This window comes from Monomorium pharaonis, chromosome 4 (assembly GCF_013373865.1).
Source record: "Monomorium pharaonis isolate MP-MQ-018 chromosome 4, ASM1337386v2, whole genome shotgun sequence".
Lineage (NCBI taxonomy): Eukaryota > Metazoa > Arthropoda > Insecta > Hymenoptera > Formicidae > Monomorium > Monomorium pharaonis.
This window is the reverse complement of record NC_050470.1, coordinates 26898903-26919738: the sequence shown is the minus strand read 5'-3', so window position 1 is coordinate 26919738 and position 20836 is coordinate 26898903. Positions and strand designations below refer to the sequence as shown.

Here is a 20836-nt window from a genome sequence, read left to right as displayed (position 1 = left end):
TAATATACACTTCGTTGTGTCATGATTATATATATTATTATACATTAAACATATAGAGAAAAATCATTAAAAATAGCTTTTTAAATCCTTGTTTCTCAAAAACTAAACATTGCACTTTATTATTACTGATAAAAACGTATTCTGCTCTGATTTCTTTTTAATTCTCGGTACGTGATTCTTGTAAGCTTATAAATTTGAAAAAATCTTTTGTTTTGAGATTTTATATAAAAAATGCGGAGAACGTTTCATATTTGAAATTCATGAAGCTATTATATTGCGATCGCGCGTGCGGAGTTTTCGAGTTTCGCAATTCGGGTGAAAGAACCTTATGCAAAAAATATACCGTGCCGAAATGTCGTTTCAGCTTCTCCTTCGCAATCTGTGACGAGTCTCCACTCCCGCCGACCGTAGTTTTACAATTCGTCCGAAAGTTTCGCCGTCGGTCGCGCAAACTTTGCCAGGATGGATTGCTGGCGCAAGTTAGAGTGCGCGAGAAGCTCCGCTTATGACCGAGAGTGTAGCTTGTAAATTTCTTTTTGCCGGGCGATATATCTTCGGGCGACGCAATGTTAGCGAATGTTTCCGTCCGCGAGCGACCCAATAATTCTTACAGCACCTGCGTGCGGCTACGGATGGATGATCCATCCTCCGACCATCTCATTTCTCGTGATCTTACACTATTATAACTTTGGCAATTCTAGCCTAATATAAATGATGTTGCCTCTGTAGCAATTCATTAACTCATTATTTTTTGGAAACCATCTGTAATATTTGAAAAAAATTAAAGTAAATTAAGGTATGATGGCCATCTTTACCTTGAAAATTGTGAAACATGACAAATGTTTGTTTCAGCATTTTAATAATATAAAATTTTTATTAAGTGTTTTCTATTTAATGTCGATAGTGTTACATGCTTTATGCTTCAGTAAAGTAATAAACCAAACGCTATTATAAAAAATAATAGAAATAAAAATATGTTTTTTGCATTTTAAAAAACTATGATGGCCGAGTTTACCTTATTTTCTTTTGAAAAAGAGAAGAGAAATAAAATATTATTTAAATTAACGCGGTTAATGTAATATTAAATTATAATAAAATTAATTTTTATTGTTGCATATTTCAATTATTTATTTTTTACCGGAAAAGGTACCTTCTGAAAGATAATTAAAGAAAACGACGTTTGTAACGATTAAATAATAAAAAACTGTACCGAGAGCAACGGGGATATAAATTGCCTTCGGACGCAAAACTCGTCCGTTTTGCGTATCGAGCGAAAAAGATGCATAATTTGCTCATAAATATTGCTGGTCGTCTATAAGCGCCATGCAATTTGGTGGCGAATTTGTATGGCGCAGGTGCAACAGCACTTATGTTAAGTGTATTTTATGAACGGTACACGGAGACGCACGGCTCTGACATTTTGTAAACGAGTTAATCACTTTGTTTTCTTTTTGTAACCATCGAGATTCAAAAGAGTGAGCGCAGAATTTTTAATATTTCGTAAATGCATGTATGCAGAATGCAGCAAAATATTTCTCTCCAAACTGATATCCTGTATCACGGAAAATATTCTGGTTGGTGAAAAATTATTTTGTCTTATGCAAGTACACATGTCGAGCACAAAAAATTTTATTTATAAAATGTTATTTTTAATATTTCAATATTTCGAGACGAGATACGCGTAGCAGCACTATACATATAGTAAATGTTATATTATTATACTCTAAACGTGCTAATGTATCAGAGAGAAAGCGAAGGGGATTAAAAGTTGCATGATATAAACTGTTGGGATAGAATTACATTGTTGCTATTCATTAGCGGTATAAAGAGCAAGTCGCGGAATATCCCACGTTTACCCAACTCACTATTCTCCAATGATCAGGAGCTACAATGTGTTTCCTCGCTTTGTCTGTATGCCTGTGCCTCGCGGGCTTAGCTTGTTTGTTGCGCTTTGTGCGCGCATTTCTCGCTCGGCGACTTCCACCGTATTCCCCCGTTTTTATTTGCACGTTAATATTACATCTGCTCTGTTATTCTGTAGCTTTTGCGTAACGCGGATATAACAGGGGAATACGTCGAGGAGCGGAAACTTCGCGAATGAGAAACTCGTAGAGGTACGTATATGTTCCGCGTCGAAAATATTTTTATTCTTATTTAATACAACGAATTGTTTTAACTGACATCTGGTGTATTGAAAGACATGTTAGATATGTGTGAACGTTTTTAACGCTTTAAGCTATGATAATAATTCAACAGTTGAATTTAGTTTACTTTTTCGATAAAAATAGAATTTCGCAGATTTATTATGAGAATTTTATTATTATTAAGATTTATTAGAGTATTTCTAATATCTTGTAATATCGTGATATCTTTAATGAATTTAAAATCATACTTTTCGGTATGAGGAATTAAAGTTAAAGAGCTATAATAAAGAGCTATAATAAATAAAAATTTATTATAGTTTTTTGTATTAGAGAAATATATTTAACTCTCCTTTATTTTCTGCAGTTATAAATATAATTAACAAACTGCATTATGTATCTTTAATGCTACTGTAAATTCTAAAGCGTCAACTCCTCCTGCATTTTTGATAACATAAGTCTGTATGATTTTGTGGTTTAAAAAACAAGAGGAGTTTATTGTAAGAGTTTTTCGTGTACTGAATTTTTCCTTGCAAGTCTGAATTTGACACATAAAAACTAGAAAAATTACTTTTCTTTTCAAAACCAGATGGAAAGCTAAAATTTTGCAGTAGTGCTTCTATAAAGTTTAAAGTGATTATATAAAGTCACCGTAGTATAGATTTTATTATAATTTTATTAAATACAACATTAGAAGTATCTCTTTCTCAGTATACGTTATCAAACGCATACGTTATCAAATTTTAACAAAAGTTCTAATTATAAGTGAATTTAAACAATTTTTCGAATACATCCAAAGTATATTATCCGCCAAAATAATCTGTAGCTGTAGATGCGATTAAAGACTCAATTATTACTGGCGTGACATTAGTTGCAGCTGCTGCTTGCATGTGCAAAAAATGTCAGCGACGAGTCTCGTTACTCGGCTCTCGCAAGAGCTATCGCGAAAACGGCGAGTAATAATTTCGTAATTACCAGGCCTGTTGCTCCCCGGGGAGGGCTCGGCGCGGTCATGGCGAGTATGATTTTGCATTCACGCCGCGGATTCCCGCGGGTATCGTTGCCAGTCGTGGCAGGACGTGGAGGTGGAGGAAGAAGAAACCGCGGAAGTGGAGAATCATTCCCTTTGCGTCTCTCGTGATGGCCTTTTTGCCCGCGGAAACGCCAGGGTTTTCCGCTCCGTCTGTCATTGTGCCTTCGCTTTTCTTTCTCATGTTTGTTGCTCTTTGCCTGCCAGACTTGTTCTTCCAAAGTCCATTTTCACGTTTCAATAATTTCTCTGTGTTTCTACGTTCATTATACACTTCAAGTTTACAGCTTCAAAATTTATATTTAATAAGTCTAAATTATGGTATAATTGGAGGAGTTTTTAAATGTATGTTCCTGATAACATATTAAAACTATGTAAAGCTGTCATTGATTATTTCTTCCAGAAAATATTCTCTAATAAAATAGAACCATATATGGTTATATTTCGGACTTTTCAATCGATTGGCAGACAATAGCAAAGAATAATCTTGGACAAGATTGAACGTACGCTTTGATAATAAACCTTTTAAATCTTCTATGCAATTGGGTACGAGTATTAATTATGCAAAACATTTTGTAGAAGGCACTTATTCTTTTTTTATTCAGTATACCCGATATTGCGAAGCGGGTGTTTCGTTCCCGCGGTAAATTTGATAAAAATTTCCAGCGCTTTACCGGAGACAGTTTGTAATTTGATCGCAAACTAGATCCCGCGTTTACCATGAGCAAACCCCGCCATTTAGCGCGAATAAATTTTCGCTTCTGCCTTTTTTCGTAGTGTCTTGCTCAGCGTTACCCGAGCTCTCCGAGCTTTTGAAAAATTGTATGCGATTTAAAAATCTGTGAATACATTCGTTAAATCACACTAACATACAAACGGTAGTTACATTGAAACGAAATAAAAAGCTGGGAACCTATTCTGTAACTCTTGATGACAATGTCAATATCATTACACTCTCGTTGTGCAGATATTTTATATGTATATTAAAAAGCTGCGCAATGACAACGTAAATGGTACTGACGTTAAGAATTACATACATCCTGTGGACTCTTCATATATTCCACAAATTATTCATAATAATAAAAATTTATTTAATTGATATTTCACTACCTTTTGATTTTTTATTCAATGTAATTCAATTTAACTACAATGTAAAATATATTTATTATTCAATAAATGGATATAACATTTTTATGTTTTTTAAATGTTTATGTACGAAGTGATGTGGGATTTATTACAAATCAATTAGTACTTAATTTATTTTTGGCACGAAGCCGCGAGATCGAGGGGAGCGACTCGAGAGAGGTCAGCGTGAGATCAGATGATTTATTGTCGTAATTAATTCGGCACCGGCCTGCCGCTGGCTTTCGCGCGTCACGCGAGAGATACAGAACGGAAGAAAAAGGGTCGTGCTCAGGGATTATTAACGACGCCATGGATGAGCACGAGTCTTAAATTTACGTCGGTTGCGCTACTTCCGCTCTTCATACACATGTGAAATATAAAAATTACATTAGTCTTTAAAAATGTTATAAAAATTTCTCTTCCTCTCATCTCGCTCTCCACATATACGCTATGTATTTTCCGGAAACACCGTGTTTACTGCAGTTTCCCTCCAAACTACTGTAATTACATTTGCAACTGAAAAACGCGGCGGTCATATTTTTATAACTTGAGTTCATAAATTGTTTGTGTACTTTGCTACAACTGGAAGTTCCCAACACACTTGAGCAACATATTTGTGTAAAATAAAAAGTATTTGACACTGTTGCAATTAAATTTGTAATATTGTAATATCCTTGCAGATTTTCTTTTAAAATGCCTCGCGTGTATATTCAAACAACACTAAAAACTACACTACGCTTGTAAATGTAAAGTATCACAGTTATAATGCTTAAAAATAACCAAAGTTTACTTCGTGTGTTAAAGTTTCCTTTATATGAAGCTCTTATCGTTAATGTTTTAGTTCACAAAAATGGATGATTGATTCGTGGCGTACTACATGACCGTACGTGGCCGATTAAAAGAATTGGGATTTTGAAAAGTTCGGCGATAAAACGTTCCGTGAGCGTAAAATTGTCGAATATTTGACGTTGAAAGTATCGAAAGATATTGAAACCATTCTTGTCATGTAATAGTGAATCCCTGTTCCGTGATACAATTCATAAATTTATATTTTAATACAATATTGCCAGTATTTTTGTTAAATTTGATTTTCGTTTTATTTCGATTATATTGTTTCTGTTATACTATTCAATAAAAGTATCGTTATAAAAATCGTTAATGAAAATAGAGAGGATGAAGAATTTGTAACATAGTCTAAACTAAATTTATCATTTACCATATATTCTTTATAGCAAAATATTTTCTTTATTAAATTTCTGAAATCAAAATTTTTCATGTTTTACAACAATTTAAAGGATTTATAATTTTTGTTAATGTTTTGAAATTATAAATATTGAAAGTATTGACAATTATGTTTTTCAATATCAAGTAAATTAAAAGAAACTGAGTTCTGTCACAAAAGAACTATAATATTTTCATTAATAAATGTACTATCACTGCTAAAGGAATTGTGATATAAAATCAGATATAATGGCTATTAATATAATACACCTTATATTCCTAACAAACAATATTTGACAAGAGGCTTTGTACCATCAACTTGTCGTTAGTTGATCATACACCATCTCATACCCGGTTGTCGAATATTCTGACAAGCAATAATAATCGGAGACTTCTCTGTCCACGCTTCGTACAGATCTTCAAATTAATCTCGAGGAGAATCTAATTAGTTGGAGAACAATGGCACAGTGCGACGTGAGACAGAAACGTGGGTATGCGGAAACCGCGTCGATCAGTCATTCACAGACCGTCAGGTACCAACATCGATTACTCTTGCCGAGTGCACTTAATCCATGGCGTATATTGTTAAGCATTAATCGTGGCAGCGGCGCCATGCGGAATGCTACACCGTTCGGTGATAATCGATAATCGCACCATTCCGCTCGCGCGCATGATGGATCTCGCTGGAAAATTCGATTATCGGCTCCATTTTTTTGGTAACGTGACCAATCATTCATCGGCCGGTGAATAATTCTTGTCCTTATGAAATATTTTGCGCGCCGACAAATTTTTTTGCGAGCTCGGCGTAGAAAAACTCTAGATTGGGTATATTATAATTTTAATACACTCAGAAATTTTTGTGCAAGTTTATAAAAAAATTAATATTTTGAATTCCACTGAATTAAAATTCCGATTTTTGCAAATTTTACTGTGAAAATTTTTTCTTGGTTATTTATTCTAAAAAAATTAAAACTGATTTTGTAGCTGCTAATGAAATATCTTTACACAATTCCACGAGGTTTATTTCAATTTTTGAAAATAAAGTTTTTTCTAAAAAGAAAAGAATAATGCATGAAATACTATTGTGAGGTAGTTTTTTATATTTATCTATTGTGTAGAATTTCTATTGTTTAATGGTATTGTATTAACTCGTTGTTTATATCCGTTCGTAAAAATTCCATGTCATTTGAGGATTTCGTTTCTAATTTTCGGTAGTGCAGTCGAGCATTGATCAGACGCGCATTTGTGTCCGCGCTCCACCGATCTGGTAGGTGTAATGCTCGACAACCGTATCGATGGTTTTACGGCTCGGTCCCTTCCGCTACGATCATGCTATTCAATATCACCAAAGGTTCACTGCTCGATGAACGAGCAGCAGTTTTATTGTACCTAGCGAACGTGGTTTTCCTCATCGATGGTCATTCGCCGCTATACCGGTCGGAATGAAAAGGTATGATTTCCACCGTACTAATTACTTCTTTGATGTTTACTCATTGAATAACGGTGGAACGGAAAATTTAAGATTTAATTGAATATTTAATGATGCATCGGCTTGCGGTTGTAGTATAAATTTGTCAGAAAAGTTTGCGCAATAAAAGCACTTTTACTATTCTGCAGAAATTGTAAAGTTTATATATTTTTCATATGTATAATAAAAAAGTTAATAAAAGAAATTTTTGCTTAATGTAATTTTGAAATCCACTTAATTATTTCATGTATTTATTATAAAGATCACAAATATCACGAATAATTTATCAAATGTATTTTTATATAAAACATTCTGTTAAAAATAGAATAAAATATTGATGTTTCCATATATGTAAAATTGCTAAAAAATAAATGTATAATTTTCTGGCAAATATAACACGAGATTTATAAAACCTCTTATGTATATAGAATGTTATGAATTATTGTGTTTACTCTATTGTGCAATGTAAAACAAAAATTAAAATTTACATGCTATTTAATTATGTATCTATTACTTTTCGAATCAGTATTCTCATTTAATTCAGAACAATTTAATTATCTGCTACATTTTTACTTTATATGCTACTTAAAATAATGAAAGTAAATGTAATTAAGTACATAACAGTTAGATTTAATTTTTACCAAAGATGCTGTAATGCAACATATATGATATAGAGTGTGGTCTAAAACATTACAAATTGTTTCCTACAAACCAGCTGTTTAGTACTTACATAGCTTGTGGATGTTACGAAATATATTTTATTACTTAAAGTAATAATAGAGAGAAAATATTAATTAAATTTATAACATAAAATGTACAGAATGATTTCGACCCAGATGTTCTTGCAAATGTATTCCTCAGTTAATTCTGAGGCGATTTTTTCTTTGCAAAAATTTTGTTCAAAGCTTAGTTTTTGAATTATAAAATAAAGTACTTACCGAATGATGGAAGGTCCATACAGAAGGTAGGCAAGAACCATATGACTGACCATCCAACACGGGTAATTACAAATTTGATGTCTTCATACTGCTTGCCGGATGAATAATTTCATCAGAAATGAACACTTTACCTGTAACAAACGATAAGTCATGAGTATTTCCTCTCTTGTCACACAACACGCATCGAATTTACTCACGTACTTGATCGAGTGATTTATACATTAATTCGGTTTATTACTATTAAACACTACCGAATAATCATCCCACACTCACACAGGAACAAATTTATCTGTCCGTTGTTATTATTACCGGTTAATTATTAAGCGACCGAAGAGAAAAACGCGTTTACACAAACATGTAACCCGATGCGGAGACTCGATGTTAACGGAACAAGTCGAGGTTATGTTTTTTGAATATAGCATTAAATGTAAATCCGTCAATGATTTCAGTCGATAAATCATGGTATCAAAATCTATAAGCTGATATCACGATAATGCAGAGTATTAATTCAATATAATATTGCTGGCTAAGTGAATATATAGATAATGTTAAAATATCAATTGCGTACGTCTTTTCAGAGCAATCAAATAAAATTTTATCTACGAGGAACATTCTTTTCGAGTTCACAATATATTAAGGCACCTTTTCACGTTGACGCTCATTTTCAACATCAAAAGACATCACGTGACTGAAAATGACGAATGGGTATCTTTATTTTTAGTCACGTGATGTCTTTTGACGCTGAAAATGAGCATCAAGCGTCAGCGTGAAAAGGCACCTTTATGTAAAAAAAATCGATCCCTTCGATATACATACGGGCAAACGCAATTGATATTTTAACATTATATCTACTTTTTCACTTAGACCACTAATATTATTTTGGATTTAAAGGAGATTTATCTAAGTGCAATCGGACGTTAGCAATACGCATGCTTCGAAGCGTTCTACTGCCGATTAATGAATACTCTGCATTATCATGGTATCAAATTGATTTATCGACTGCAATTATCGACAGATTTACGTTCAAAAAACATAACCTTGACTCGTTCTATTACTTCGCGCCAGAACATGCGTTGTGAAAATGCGTTTTCTTCTTCAAATAATTTTTGATCGCTGAACAATTAACCGGTAGTAATTAGTAACAACGGACAAATAAATTTGTTCCTGTGAGTGTGGGATGATTACTCGGTAGTGATTAATAGTAATAAACCGATTAATAGATTTATAAATCACTCGATCAAGTGCGTGAGTAAATTCGATGTGTATTATTGTGTGACAAGAAAGAATAAACTTTTAACTTATCGTTTGTTACAGGTAAAGTGTTTGTTCCCGGCAAAATTATTCATCTGTCAACCAGTATGAAGACATTGAATTTATAATCACCCATGTTGGATGGTGAGTCGCGCGGTCCTTGCTTACCTTTCGGATGCTTTCAGTGATTTGGTAACTATTTTATTTTATAATTCAAAAACTAAGCTTTGGACAAAATTTTTGTGAAGAAAAAATCTCAGAATTAACTGAGAAATACGTCTTTGCGAGGACACCTGGGTCATTCGCAATCACCCTCTATAAACATCTAATTCTTCTATTTTATAAAATCGCGTGTATACATATGTGTGTGTGTGTGTGTGTGTGTGTGTGTGTGTATATATATATGTACACAAATTTATTATATTTGATATATCGTATTATATGTATTATATATTTTATTTTAATATTTTTTTTATAAAAAACACAAAAACTCAATTTCTTAAAACACGAACTAAATATTTTTATTTTTATAAAGCAACATATATATAAACTATTGAAATATCTGAGTATGATTTTCACAAATACTTGTATAATAATAAGTAAATATAACAAGTAAAAATTATTATCTGGATGGAAGTAACAATTAATTTTTAAATATTTTTGAGCTATTATTTCATTCGAAACTAGACGTTATTTCCGATGCAAAATTCAGCAAAATATCTATAAGAAATAGTTGGGAAATAGTGAGAATTCTGGGTTTTAATGCAAGTAGTAACAGCGTGATGCTACGAGTACACGTCACGTATTTTTCGAAAGTACCTTTGGAAACAATCGTTATTCCCTTCGTCTTTATCGCCGATGGCAATTACACAGTGCCTGCATTGCTTTTATTGCTTTTATTGGCGCTTGAGATTCTCACTGAAGATTCTCTTAGGCAATCATGAAAAAAGCAATTAACTTTGTGCGATAAATGGTTTCTTCTGCGATATTCAGTTTGAATTTGAAAATGTTAAATCGTTAAGTTTTTTATAAAAGAATTTTCTCTTAAAAATAAAATTTTCTTTTATTCTAAATTATTAGATAAATTATATTTTGAGAATAATGCAAATATATAACAGATTTTTTCTTTAATTATGCAATTGAAGTTATATAACGCAATGGTGAATTTTACGCAATTGATGTTATATAATGCAAAGCGTTTCATAATGATAAAGCTGTTATATAATAAAGAATGAAAAAATTATTATTGTTTTGTAATAATAATAATAGATTCATAAGTTGCTTATATTATTAATTAAAATAATTTAATTAAAATTTATTTTAACTAGATTGTATTACAGAATAAATATTAGATGCTAAGTGTTACTTTTTTCTCTCTTGTACAATTTTTGCAAGTACTTCGTGTTACATTTTTGTGAGTTAGTTTGAAGTACGATAATGAAAAGTGAAGCTGCGTTTGACTACTGTATCGGAGATATGTTCAAAGTGAAGGGAACCCGGTAACGATCTCACTTCGAAGATTCGAGAATTGCTAGATTCTCACAAAAGAAGGGATAAAATTGCCGTGCTGAATGAGATCGCGTGCAAAAGGCTCAGAAGACTTTAAATTAAAGAGTTATATAAGTCACGTAGTAAAAATGTTAAGTTATTAAAAAGTACTTACTATATGAGAATACTCATAATAATAATACTTTGAAATATCAGATCTATATGTAGACATAAAACTACAAGATTTTCTGATAATATGTGTATAATTAAATATTTATTTTACAAGATAGATTTTTAACTTTTTACAAAAAATGTTGGAATATAATACAATAAATTTCAAAATTTACATGTTAACTTTTTTAAAAAATTTGTGGCATATTTTTTATATAGATGTGTGCACATATTTCATAGTTTTTATAACAATTAATTTTTTAATTGAAGTCCTTATTTAAATAGAATTTTAATAATTTTATTTTAGAGATTATTTTATAAATTAACACATAATATACCAAATTTAATTTTTTAATTAAATTAAAAACAAATTTATAATAGTAAATAATTTCAAATTAAATAAGTTTACAAATGTATTATAATCTTTTAATTCAGTTTAAATTGAGTAGTATTGCAATTGTATGCGATTAACTGGCACTTAGATAATTGGATTTTTACAAATAAAAACGCCGACGACAAATAAAAGAATTCAAAGGTAGAACTACCAACGATTGAAGCGTTGGATTGCCGTCGTCACGAAAAACCAGGGAGAAATCACCCACTCGTGATAGTACTAGGCTAGCTTCAAAGTGCTCTTTCTTGCTTAAACCACGTTGGCTTGTCGTGGCTTTTCATGGTACCGATTCTTTCGGTATCTTTTCCATTTTTATTTCTACGGAGTTCATTCGCTGATACAAAAAAATCGACATGTACTTATGCGAACATGAAGTAATTATATTTTTTTATTTTTAGTGTGACAATTAAATTTTTTAAAAAGTGAAAAATGTATTGCGTAGTACATGTTAAATTAATTGTTATAGATTATGAATAGATAAGTAAATAATTAAATAAATAAGTAAATGAAAAATTTTAATTCTCTACTTAACATAACTTATTCTATTTTTATCTTTTAGTTAGGAATTATACATTGCATTTGTATTTCATTTTTTCATGAATCAATGTTTGGATTAGCTGATTAAGAGTAAATTAATTTATTAAAAATATTATTATATTAGATCGTAAAATCTTTTTTGTTCACGAGAATTTAATTTCTCTTTACATATGCCAGAATATGCTTCATACTAGCGGAAAGAAATTTGGGATGCGGAAGTTTGAATTTATACGACGTTCTAGACTTTATGCTCGTTTCAACCGCAGTTTCCCAATTTTATGGAAATTCGTGCAGCTTCTATATTGGCGGAAACAGGGATGGAAGATTTAGCAAGTCTACGGTATAGAGCTGACTGTTACTTCCAAGCGTAAAATGTATGGGCAAACGTACGATAGGTAAATTAATTTTTTTAAATCTACATTGGATAGTTACAAATCGAAATTGAAATTTTTACGATTTAAATATACATTGGAAAAAATTTTAAAAACAAAGTATATTTTTAAAAAACTAACAATAAATGGCATACATCACTAGTAGCAATTGACACGATTTTTGTATTCATGAAATGTTACGTTACACTACGTCATTTTTCGTCGATCAATCTTCATTCGAAGCGTTGAAAGAGACCATCAATAGAGTAACGTGAAATTCACAGCTCCACGTGAGCGCCATTGTTGCGATTTAATGCGCTATTTGCCGGAACAAAGGACTGAGAAAATAGAAATTCTTTCTTGACTTTATTTTGTTCCAGTTAATTTGAAAACAATTTTGTTCACTTCGCTTACTCGATTGCAAAACTGTTACACGTGCAATTTGTATGGTGCAGTTTACCAACTTCGATGACGCGGTTTGTATTTTTATCACTGATGGATTTTCGATTGTATATACGAGTATATACATATATATATGTATGCATATGAATTTTTTTGTATCGACGAACTCTACGATTAGTGCAATTTTCTCAAGAAATTTTCTCACGGGGAAAAGTTGTGCACCGCACATATCCTAGTCTTGGGGATTAGAGCGAAAGATATGTCGGATTATCTTGGGATATAAAGTGGCAGCCTTGCAATTTCGCCTTACTTTGAACATCCCTAAGTCTTAATGCGGCTTAAATGACTTTAACATTGTTACAACCAATGTTACAATCGCTCTCGTGCTTTGCATAGGTGAAACGCGCATTATGCGTTCACGAACGATTTTCACGGATTGGTCCCTCGGTATTGCGATCGCTAAAAATTCCTCGGAGCTACAGTGCACAATGCAAAGCTGACTCGACGGAAAAATCCGAGACGCTGAATAGAAGCCGTAATAAAGCAGCCTGTTCTGCAGTGTCGTCTTTCTTTCTCGCCTTCTTCGCCGTTGTCGCCGAGTTTCCTTAACGTGACCTCTTCCTTCGTTTTTCGAATCTGTTCTCCATCTCGACCCTTTTACAGGCAAATTTGCTTCAAATTGCTTCTGAAAATCTCATTTTCACTATCTGAGATCCTTGTCAAAAAAGAAAAGAATTACTTACGTGCCGTTATGGCAGATACGAACCGCCTCCGATGTAGTGCACGATAAAGTGTGCCGAAAAGAACGACCGGCCACAGTGTCTTGAATGAAACAAGAACAGCAGGACAAGAATACGGGAATGTACGTCGAAAGAGGATGAGACAGCGTGGCGGTATTTTCCGCTCTTTGAAGATCGTTGATATAAAGCTTCCTGAAGCGATGTTTTCGTGATATATAAATCGTATCGTGTGAGCTATGCTCGCGGTTGAAATTACGAAGCGAGTCGCGAACACACACGTAAAGAGAACGAGCGAAATATTTAAATTATTTTCTCTTAAAGTTCGCTCCGTTCAAGAAGAAATTTCCTCGATACACGGGAAGCACTTCAATCTGCGTATTTGTTTCATCACTGTGAGTTTGATGTGCGCGGATGAAGACAGGACTTATCTACACCTTTCTGTTACATTACTATTTCGGCACGTATTAACAGCGTTTTTTTTTATCACATATCGATTTACATTTTGCGAAATGTAAACTAATATTCAGAAATGCAATTGTATTTTATATTAAAGAACACGTGAGATGTTTCCAATTTTTTGGGGGGGATTAACGTTTTTATTAAATTCTAATTTTTAGCCTATTTCTATTATATTAGAAGATGGTTGATTATAAAAGTATATATTTTATCTAAGTATGTAATTTGATAAAAAACACTGTGTTATTTAAATTAAAATTAATTTTTTAAATTTATTTTAGTAAAGAGACTACATTATTATCTCTGTTTTATTATGCAGTGTCGTCACTTTTATGAATAACATCCCAAGTGTTAGATTTTATAATTTTAAATCTAGAACAATATATTGACGAGTGGAAACGTGTGTGTTAAATTTTTAATTTAAAGTATTAATTATTAACAAGGTTATCGCAGAAAATATAAATGGAAAGACACAATACTATTTTCTGCTTTATACGATGTATTGTGTTATATATTATGTATTTTATTAATTAATTCTCTTTGTAGAATCCGTTAATACTATTGTAAACTTGATGATACTGTTATATTCAAATTTGTAAAAGCACGCATTTCTAGTAGAGTTATTGAGTCCGATTCAGACGTGCCTTGTAATATGATGTGACATAAATCGAGCATGCGAGCATCGCATGTCGAAACGTTATAGTGAAAAGCATTTACGGTCATATACAATACTCAATTGCTGAATTATTTAATAAGTTAATTACGGAATAATTAATTAATGCTAAATATCGCGTACATCACTAGCAAAATGATAATTGTATTGTTACAGGTTAATGTTGTTAGTTTAGAAGTTTTAACATTTTATTCCATACGTCGTAGCAATCGTAATAATTATGCAAATATCGCCTCTGCTAGAACATGAAATTCTCAACACGCGTTTCCCGAATTACTCGTAACTTTGTTTCACGAACAACATGTAATAACTTTATCCCGTGGCAATTTGTTTAAACTTGCCGTAACTCGTTGTAAGTTATCGTGTATGACATACATTAAGAGAGCCAACATCGTGGCATTATTCGCACAATGTCGGTTTTCGCTTCAAGGCACCATTCAAAGTATTGCTGCTGACGTCTTTATTCTTCGAGCGACAACGTAAACGCTCGACTTCCGTAGCTTTCAAATCAGGCGTGATCGACTAGTTCGCAAACTGTCGTTTGCACGACCGAGATTGATGGCGGTTGTTCCTTTCCCTTACAGGAAGGCGCGGCGACACGGCGATTCAGTACGGAACTACGAGTGCTCGACAAAGATTATAAAACGGGCGCGAACGAGGAAGAGGAGTCCGTTTCGGGAACCGGTGGGACTCAAACACGAAACCTGGGTCAAGGTAAGTGTCCATCGTTGTGTCATTACTAATCATAATGTAAAAAAATTTATATAAATAGGTCAAGTTAATAAATTAGAGAATATTAAGAGAAAATTAAAGAGAAAATTCAAGAAATGCAATAAAAATACAAGAAAAAATGATCTTGCTGAAATACAGATCTGCAATTGATAATGTTAGATCAGGTAGATCATCAAATTAATCGTATTGAATGCTTGTAAAAATGTCAAAACTATTTGCAACAATATTATGTTTGTATTTTCAAAATAATTATTTTGATGGTCCATTATAAAAATATTTGTTGGCCTATATTTAGTTAGATTTTTAAATATTGCCGTAAAATTGTTCTTCTTATGTAGAATATAAACAGTTTGAAAAAAACTGCGCTTGTTTTCCATTTTTATGAAAACAATTTACATCTTGTGCAATCTCGTTAAAATGCAAAGTGACTTCCAAAAATAATAATGCAATTTTTTTTCAAAATAGCATGACGGAAATATTAAAAATGTAAAGACTTTTGACATCTTGTCTAGAAACATAGTTATGTTGTCGTTTTTTTATGGTGCTTGGAAATTTTAATAGATTTTCGTGCCGTGCTTGACAGTTTGTGCATTAAAAATTTTTACCGCGTCACCGGCGATTTTAACTGAGTTTCAGCGCGTCGTTCACACGCGTTGACTATGCCACTCAAGAGGATAATCGATAGAATAAATTATTCTATGTCGATCATATGACGAACTAAGTTTCACGTCGATGTTGACGCGGAAAATCGTACTTCATTATTAAAGTCAATTGAAACAAACTTTTGCCTACATTACTACAATTTACGGACTACTGCAAAGTTTGCTACATAGAAAGAAGAATTAATAACTACAAAGCAATGTAACAAAAGAATTGGATACAATTTTTTATTTGTTTTTTAAATACCAGGCAGAAATTAAATGTAAAAATAGAAATACATAATTATTTTAAAAATAAAAATGTGAACATTATTCATAACGTTACAATTAATTAAAATTAATTAATATCATAATTTAATGCTTACACATGGCGACTTTAGGCTTCGATGATTATCGTGAAGCAGTGTTGAATTTGTCGTCGAATTTTCGTAACTGCAAGCGGAGCTAGCCAATTTGGCGGTCGCAGGTGAACATTGTCTTCCGTTAATTAATTTCGGTCCGCTAAATTCACTGAAAGTTTCGCATGGACTGGAAAGTGGCTCGGAGTATTATGCTGTAAACTTCTGAGGGTATGACCTTGCGCTTATACGATGAAGCTCGTACTGATGCGAACGGTGGTGTAAAGGGAGTGCAGTCATGGCAATAGGGCTCGTGACGAGCCGTAGGGTCAAATACCAGAGCCGGTATTTCAAATTCACCTGAGGAGAAATGTGGCTATTCGTAAATTCGCTTGAGTTAACATTTGTAATTTAAGGGAGAGATCTTGTCGGTTCCTACGGTAAAATTTTATTTCACGACAACATTTTCAATACGTGTAACTTGAGAGATTCTGCTTTATCCTTTCTATTTCATTCAAAACCATCCAAGTTTGCTGCTTGATAAATAATAACACTTTGTATCTTATAATCTTATTATTTAATTATTTAACAAAATATTATAATTATAAACCAGATTTTAGTATTATTAACGTATATCAAAATTAATTAAGCTATATTTCTATCATAAAATGATTAGTAATTGATATATCATAGGTAGGAAGAGAGAGGAATATTGCAAAAATTAATTGGCAATATTGTACACACATATAATAATTTTGATAAGTGATATTATATCCGATTAAGTTTATGAGAAACATTTAGCTGAAGAAAAAGTATTTTCGCGCAGTTCTCGCGTCGATAACTAAAACGTTAATTAAAGACGGTCATTTATAACGTCCTAATTGGTTCCTATAACTTTTGGCTTTAGCCTTTCGATACACAGCGAACTAGCCACGTTCGATTGATATCAATTGCGGGAGGGACTTTTGGGGGAACGATGGCGCATTGATCATCTCAGCGACCTGCTCTGCCGGGCAAGAAATGACTGGAACTTTAGATCTCCCACGGGATCACGCGGCTGGTATGTACACAGGGCGAATTGGGTCGGGGGAGAAATTTCAGGCTCGGAGATTTCGCCCTGTATTAATACCCGTGGGGCAAGAAATTGCAAACAAGATCTCCCGCGCCGGCATGTGAAATTAATCCTTCGCGTGCAACAGTTGAGGCATCGTAGCGCATAATAGCACCGGCGCCCCGTTTAGAATTACGACAGAAGCGACTCGCGGGCGTGGGCAAAGATTAAATCGCGCCCACGATATTCCGTCCGCTCACGCGACTGCTCAAGCGACAAGCACGCGAACATTTATGAAAGACAAAACGTTTGATTGCCGTACGATATCTCGAAAGAGAATAAAGTCAGAAATAATGGATGCATTTTGGAAAAAGGAAATGAGATAAATAAAAATTCATAAAAAAAAAAACAGATAATTTGAGTGTACTTTATAAAACGGATATAATATTGTAAAATGCATTCAAATAAATATGTCAAAATTGTTATTCAAAATTAAAAAGTGGATAATTGGATAAAGCTTTTGTATGCACGATACAAAATTTATATCACTTCTACGTTTGAAATTTGTATAGCTAAGCTCGATTGGCTGCTAATACGTATATATATATTCTATGTATATATATATATATATATATATATATATATATATATATATATATGTGGCTACTATCTGTCGTTAACGCATCAATAATTTGCAGCAAACATATCGTTAATTAAATATCATTGTTGCTAATGCAGCGTGTGCAGCGACGAAGCGTAATCCGAGATAACAAGGGGAAAGGCTGAACGATAACGCCGTCGCGAAGTAGAAAATGCCGGTCAGTGTCAGACGTAGTGCGAAGACCGCTTGAAGGCCGAATAGTCGCCTGAATGGGAAACCAAGGGGAACGAACGAAGCGAAAAGGAAAAGTTTAAGCTAGAAAGAGGGCGGATGGGGGGATGGGCTGCGGATACGAAGGAGGGTCTGCGATTTCCTTCCGAACGACTACCTTTCGATTCCATCGGAGTTACACGAGTCGCTGGATTCCGATCCGACGAGCCGGTCTCTATCTCGTTCTGTCTCCTTTTTAGTGGCGCGCTGGCCGGGCTCTCTTGATTGCCGCAACAAAATCAATGCTCGAGAGAACGACGAAGGGGATCGTGATGAACGGATGTGTGCACGCTTCGTTGCGCCGTGTAAATCGTTCGCGCGAGAGAACCAGGCGAAATTTGAAGCTCGCTGGTTAGGAATTGCGGGTTAGTGCGAGTTAACCATTTCCCACATGATTTCCTGTTCGACATACGCCTTTGCTTGTCAGACTTGTAGAGCTTTGTTGCTCAAATTAAATTTTTATTTAATTTAAATTTCTTGTAAGATAAACATTTGTTTTTTTTTTTTTAATAAAATGGAAAGAAAGTATTTTGATAAAAATAACGCTGATAAATGTCACTAATAAAATTTATAATATTATAACTATTAGAGCTTTCTTTTATTGTTTTTAATTTTTAATTATGTTTGTGTTATTCTAATACTTACATCTACACACTGAAAAAAAATATAACATATTCAATAAGATATGTAGTTGCCAACTACAGATATACTCAATACAATAATATATGCTATTGCAGTTTCAACATTGTACTTGCATTAATAGCAAATATTATTGTATTGAATATTTTATGTAGTTGGCAGTCCGCAATTACATATGTTATTGACTATATTACTTTTTTTTTCTGTGCAAGTATTTTGGATTCGAGGCTTTTTATTTTTATTGTATTTTTTCCAGATTTTGATAAATTTTAATTAATTTTTTAAACAAAACGATTATAGAATCCAAATTTGTAAGCGAAAAAAGATTTTAACAAGATAAACGTTATGTCTAAATTATGTCCAAAAATGTAAACTACGGGTTTTGTAAAACAGCAAAAAGGAATTTTATTCTAAAAATTTTTAAGAAAAAAATAACATCAAATACAAAAAAAAACTATGACTTTTAAGATAAAAAAGTATGTTAAAATATTTAGTAAAAAAAAAAGATTATTTTTATAGGTAAAGTTTAGATATTTTAAAACATGTTTGAAAAATGATATCAGGTACATCTGAAAAATATGAGGAAAATAATGTTATAAATATTATTTTTACAACAAAAATGCATTTTCTACAAATAAAATTATTTCTCCATTAAAATATTCAATTTTAAATATAATTATAATAAGAAACTTTTAAATCCTTTTTTTTTCTACATTAATTAAATCTAAATAATTAGATTTTTTAAGCGCTTAAATGTACAATGTACTTAAAATTACGATGATAAAAAGAGCTTCAAAGTGATTTCATTTACAATTAAAAATCCCACAGGTCACTAATCGTGCATAAATGTCAACCGATTAAAACCTTTCTCTGATCCAAAAGATTCATATATGTAGTTGATGATTAAAGAACAAAAAACTTTTATTATGTATGACACTCTTACGGTAGAAGGAGGAAAGAGGGGGTGCCAATATTTTATTATATAATTTTAGTGAGTAGATTGAAAAAGTTAGAGGATTGCTGCTAAAAGCTTACGAAAGTTATACTTCTTGGAAAGCGTAATAAGTTGTCGTCATGAGATAGTGATGAGATATAGGAAATAATATGAATAGGTTTTATCATTGGGGAATGTAGGACGAAAGGAGGGTACGTTGTTACGAATGGTGCTACTGATAACGCCCGTACGGCACGGCGCGTTTCGAACTTTAATCGTAGTTTACAGCCGACTCGCTTGTGCTCTAGTTTCACTTGGTTTCGTGTAATGTACAAAATTGCAACTTCATCGCGTGGGATGTCCTCGTAGAAAGAAACTGTTTCCGCGAAAAACAGTCTAACACGGACAGTTTAACTGATGTTTACTTTTTACCGATTACTTTTATGCAGCGAGTCTCTCGTCATTTTCTATCATTCGCATTCTAAGAGTATAATGAACTATGGATGTTAAATTTTGTTAAATACCAAATTACATTAATTCTAAAATTAGATTATATTACTACGCAAGTTACAATAGCTGATCGATTATAGATTTGTTCGTAATTGCAGGTTGATTGATTCATTAATTGTAAATTATAATGTATTTTCCGAGCTATAAATTAATGTAACAATTTCTGAATAATTCTCTTATAATGAATAAACCAATTATAAACCAAATAGGAATTATTTTTACTAATGACAAAATGATTCGATGTTCGCATTGTTTGGATTTCGTTTAGCAACAGTTAGGTTCATTCGTTTATCCAGCAAAGAACTCTGTATATGAGAATTAAAAAAAATCCATTTTATTGTGAGCGCACAAGGAGTGTAAAAATGCAATTTCGCAGTTGGTTCGTGCGCTGTTAAACGAGTGTGCACCTGTTTGAGTCTCGAGTAGCTCATCACTACACAGTACGTGTGTGATATAGGTGTATACGAGCGTACGAGAACCATTCTCTCGTGGTACTTATAGCGATCCTCACCAGGAAGCCAGGACCAACTCGCGCGCGCACCTGTGTCAAACATTATGCAGACATGCAAAAGCCTCTTGAAACGCAAATATTTGCCGTGAGCGCAATTAAGGCTCTCGGCACACGGAAATCTCGACCATTCCTCTATTTGCCTATTGTCGAAAAGACGCGACTCCATTTTCAAAAGTATCACGGCG

At 32.9% G+C, this 20836-nt stretch overlaps 1 protein-coding gene across 4 annotated transcripts in view; it reads left to right on the top strand.

The window, feature by feature from the left end:
• LOC105833961 overlaps positions 1-20836 on the top strand; it is a 125995-nt gene that overhangs the window by 46569 nt on the left and 58590 nt on the right. For 3 of the 4 annotated variants that reach the window (XM_028189403.2, XM_012676103.3, XM_012676102.3), the window contains one exon: positions 14991-15120. In XM_028189403.2, coding sequence (XP_028045204.2) covers positions 14991-15120 — 130 coding nt within the window. Of the gene's footprint in view, positions 1-8743; positions 9367-14990; positions 15121-20836 lie in introns of those variants that run through there. The other variant, XM_036286294.1, reaches the window with a different exon arrangement.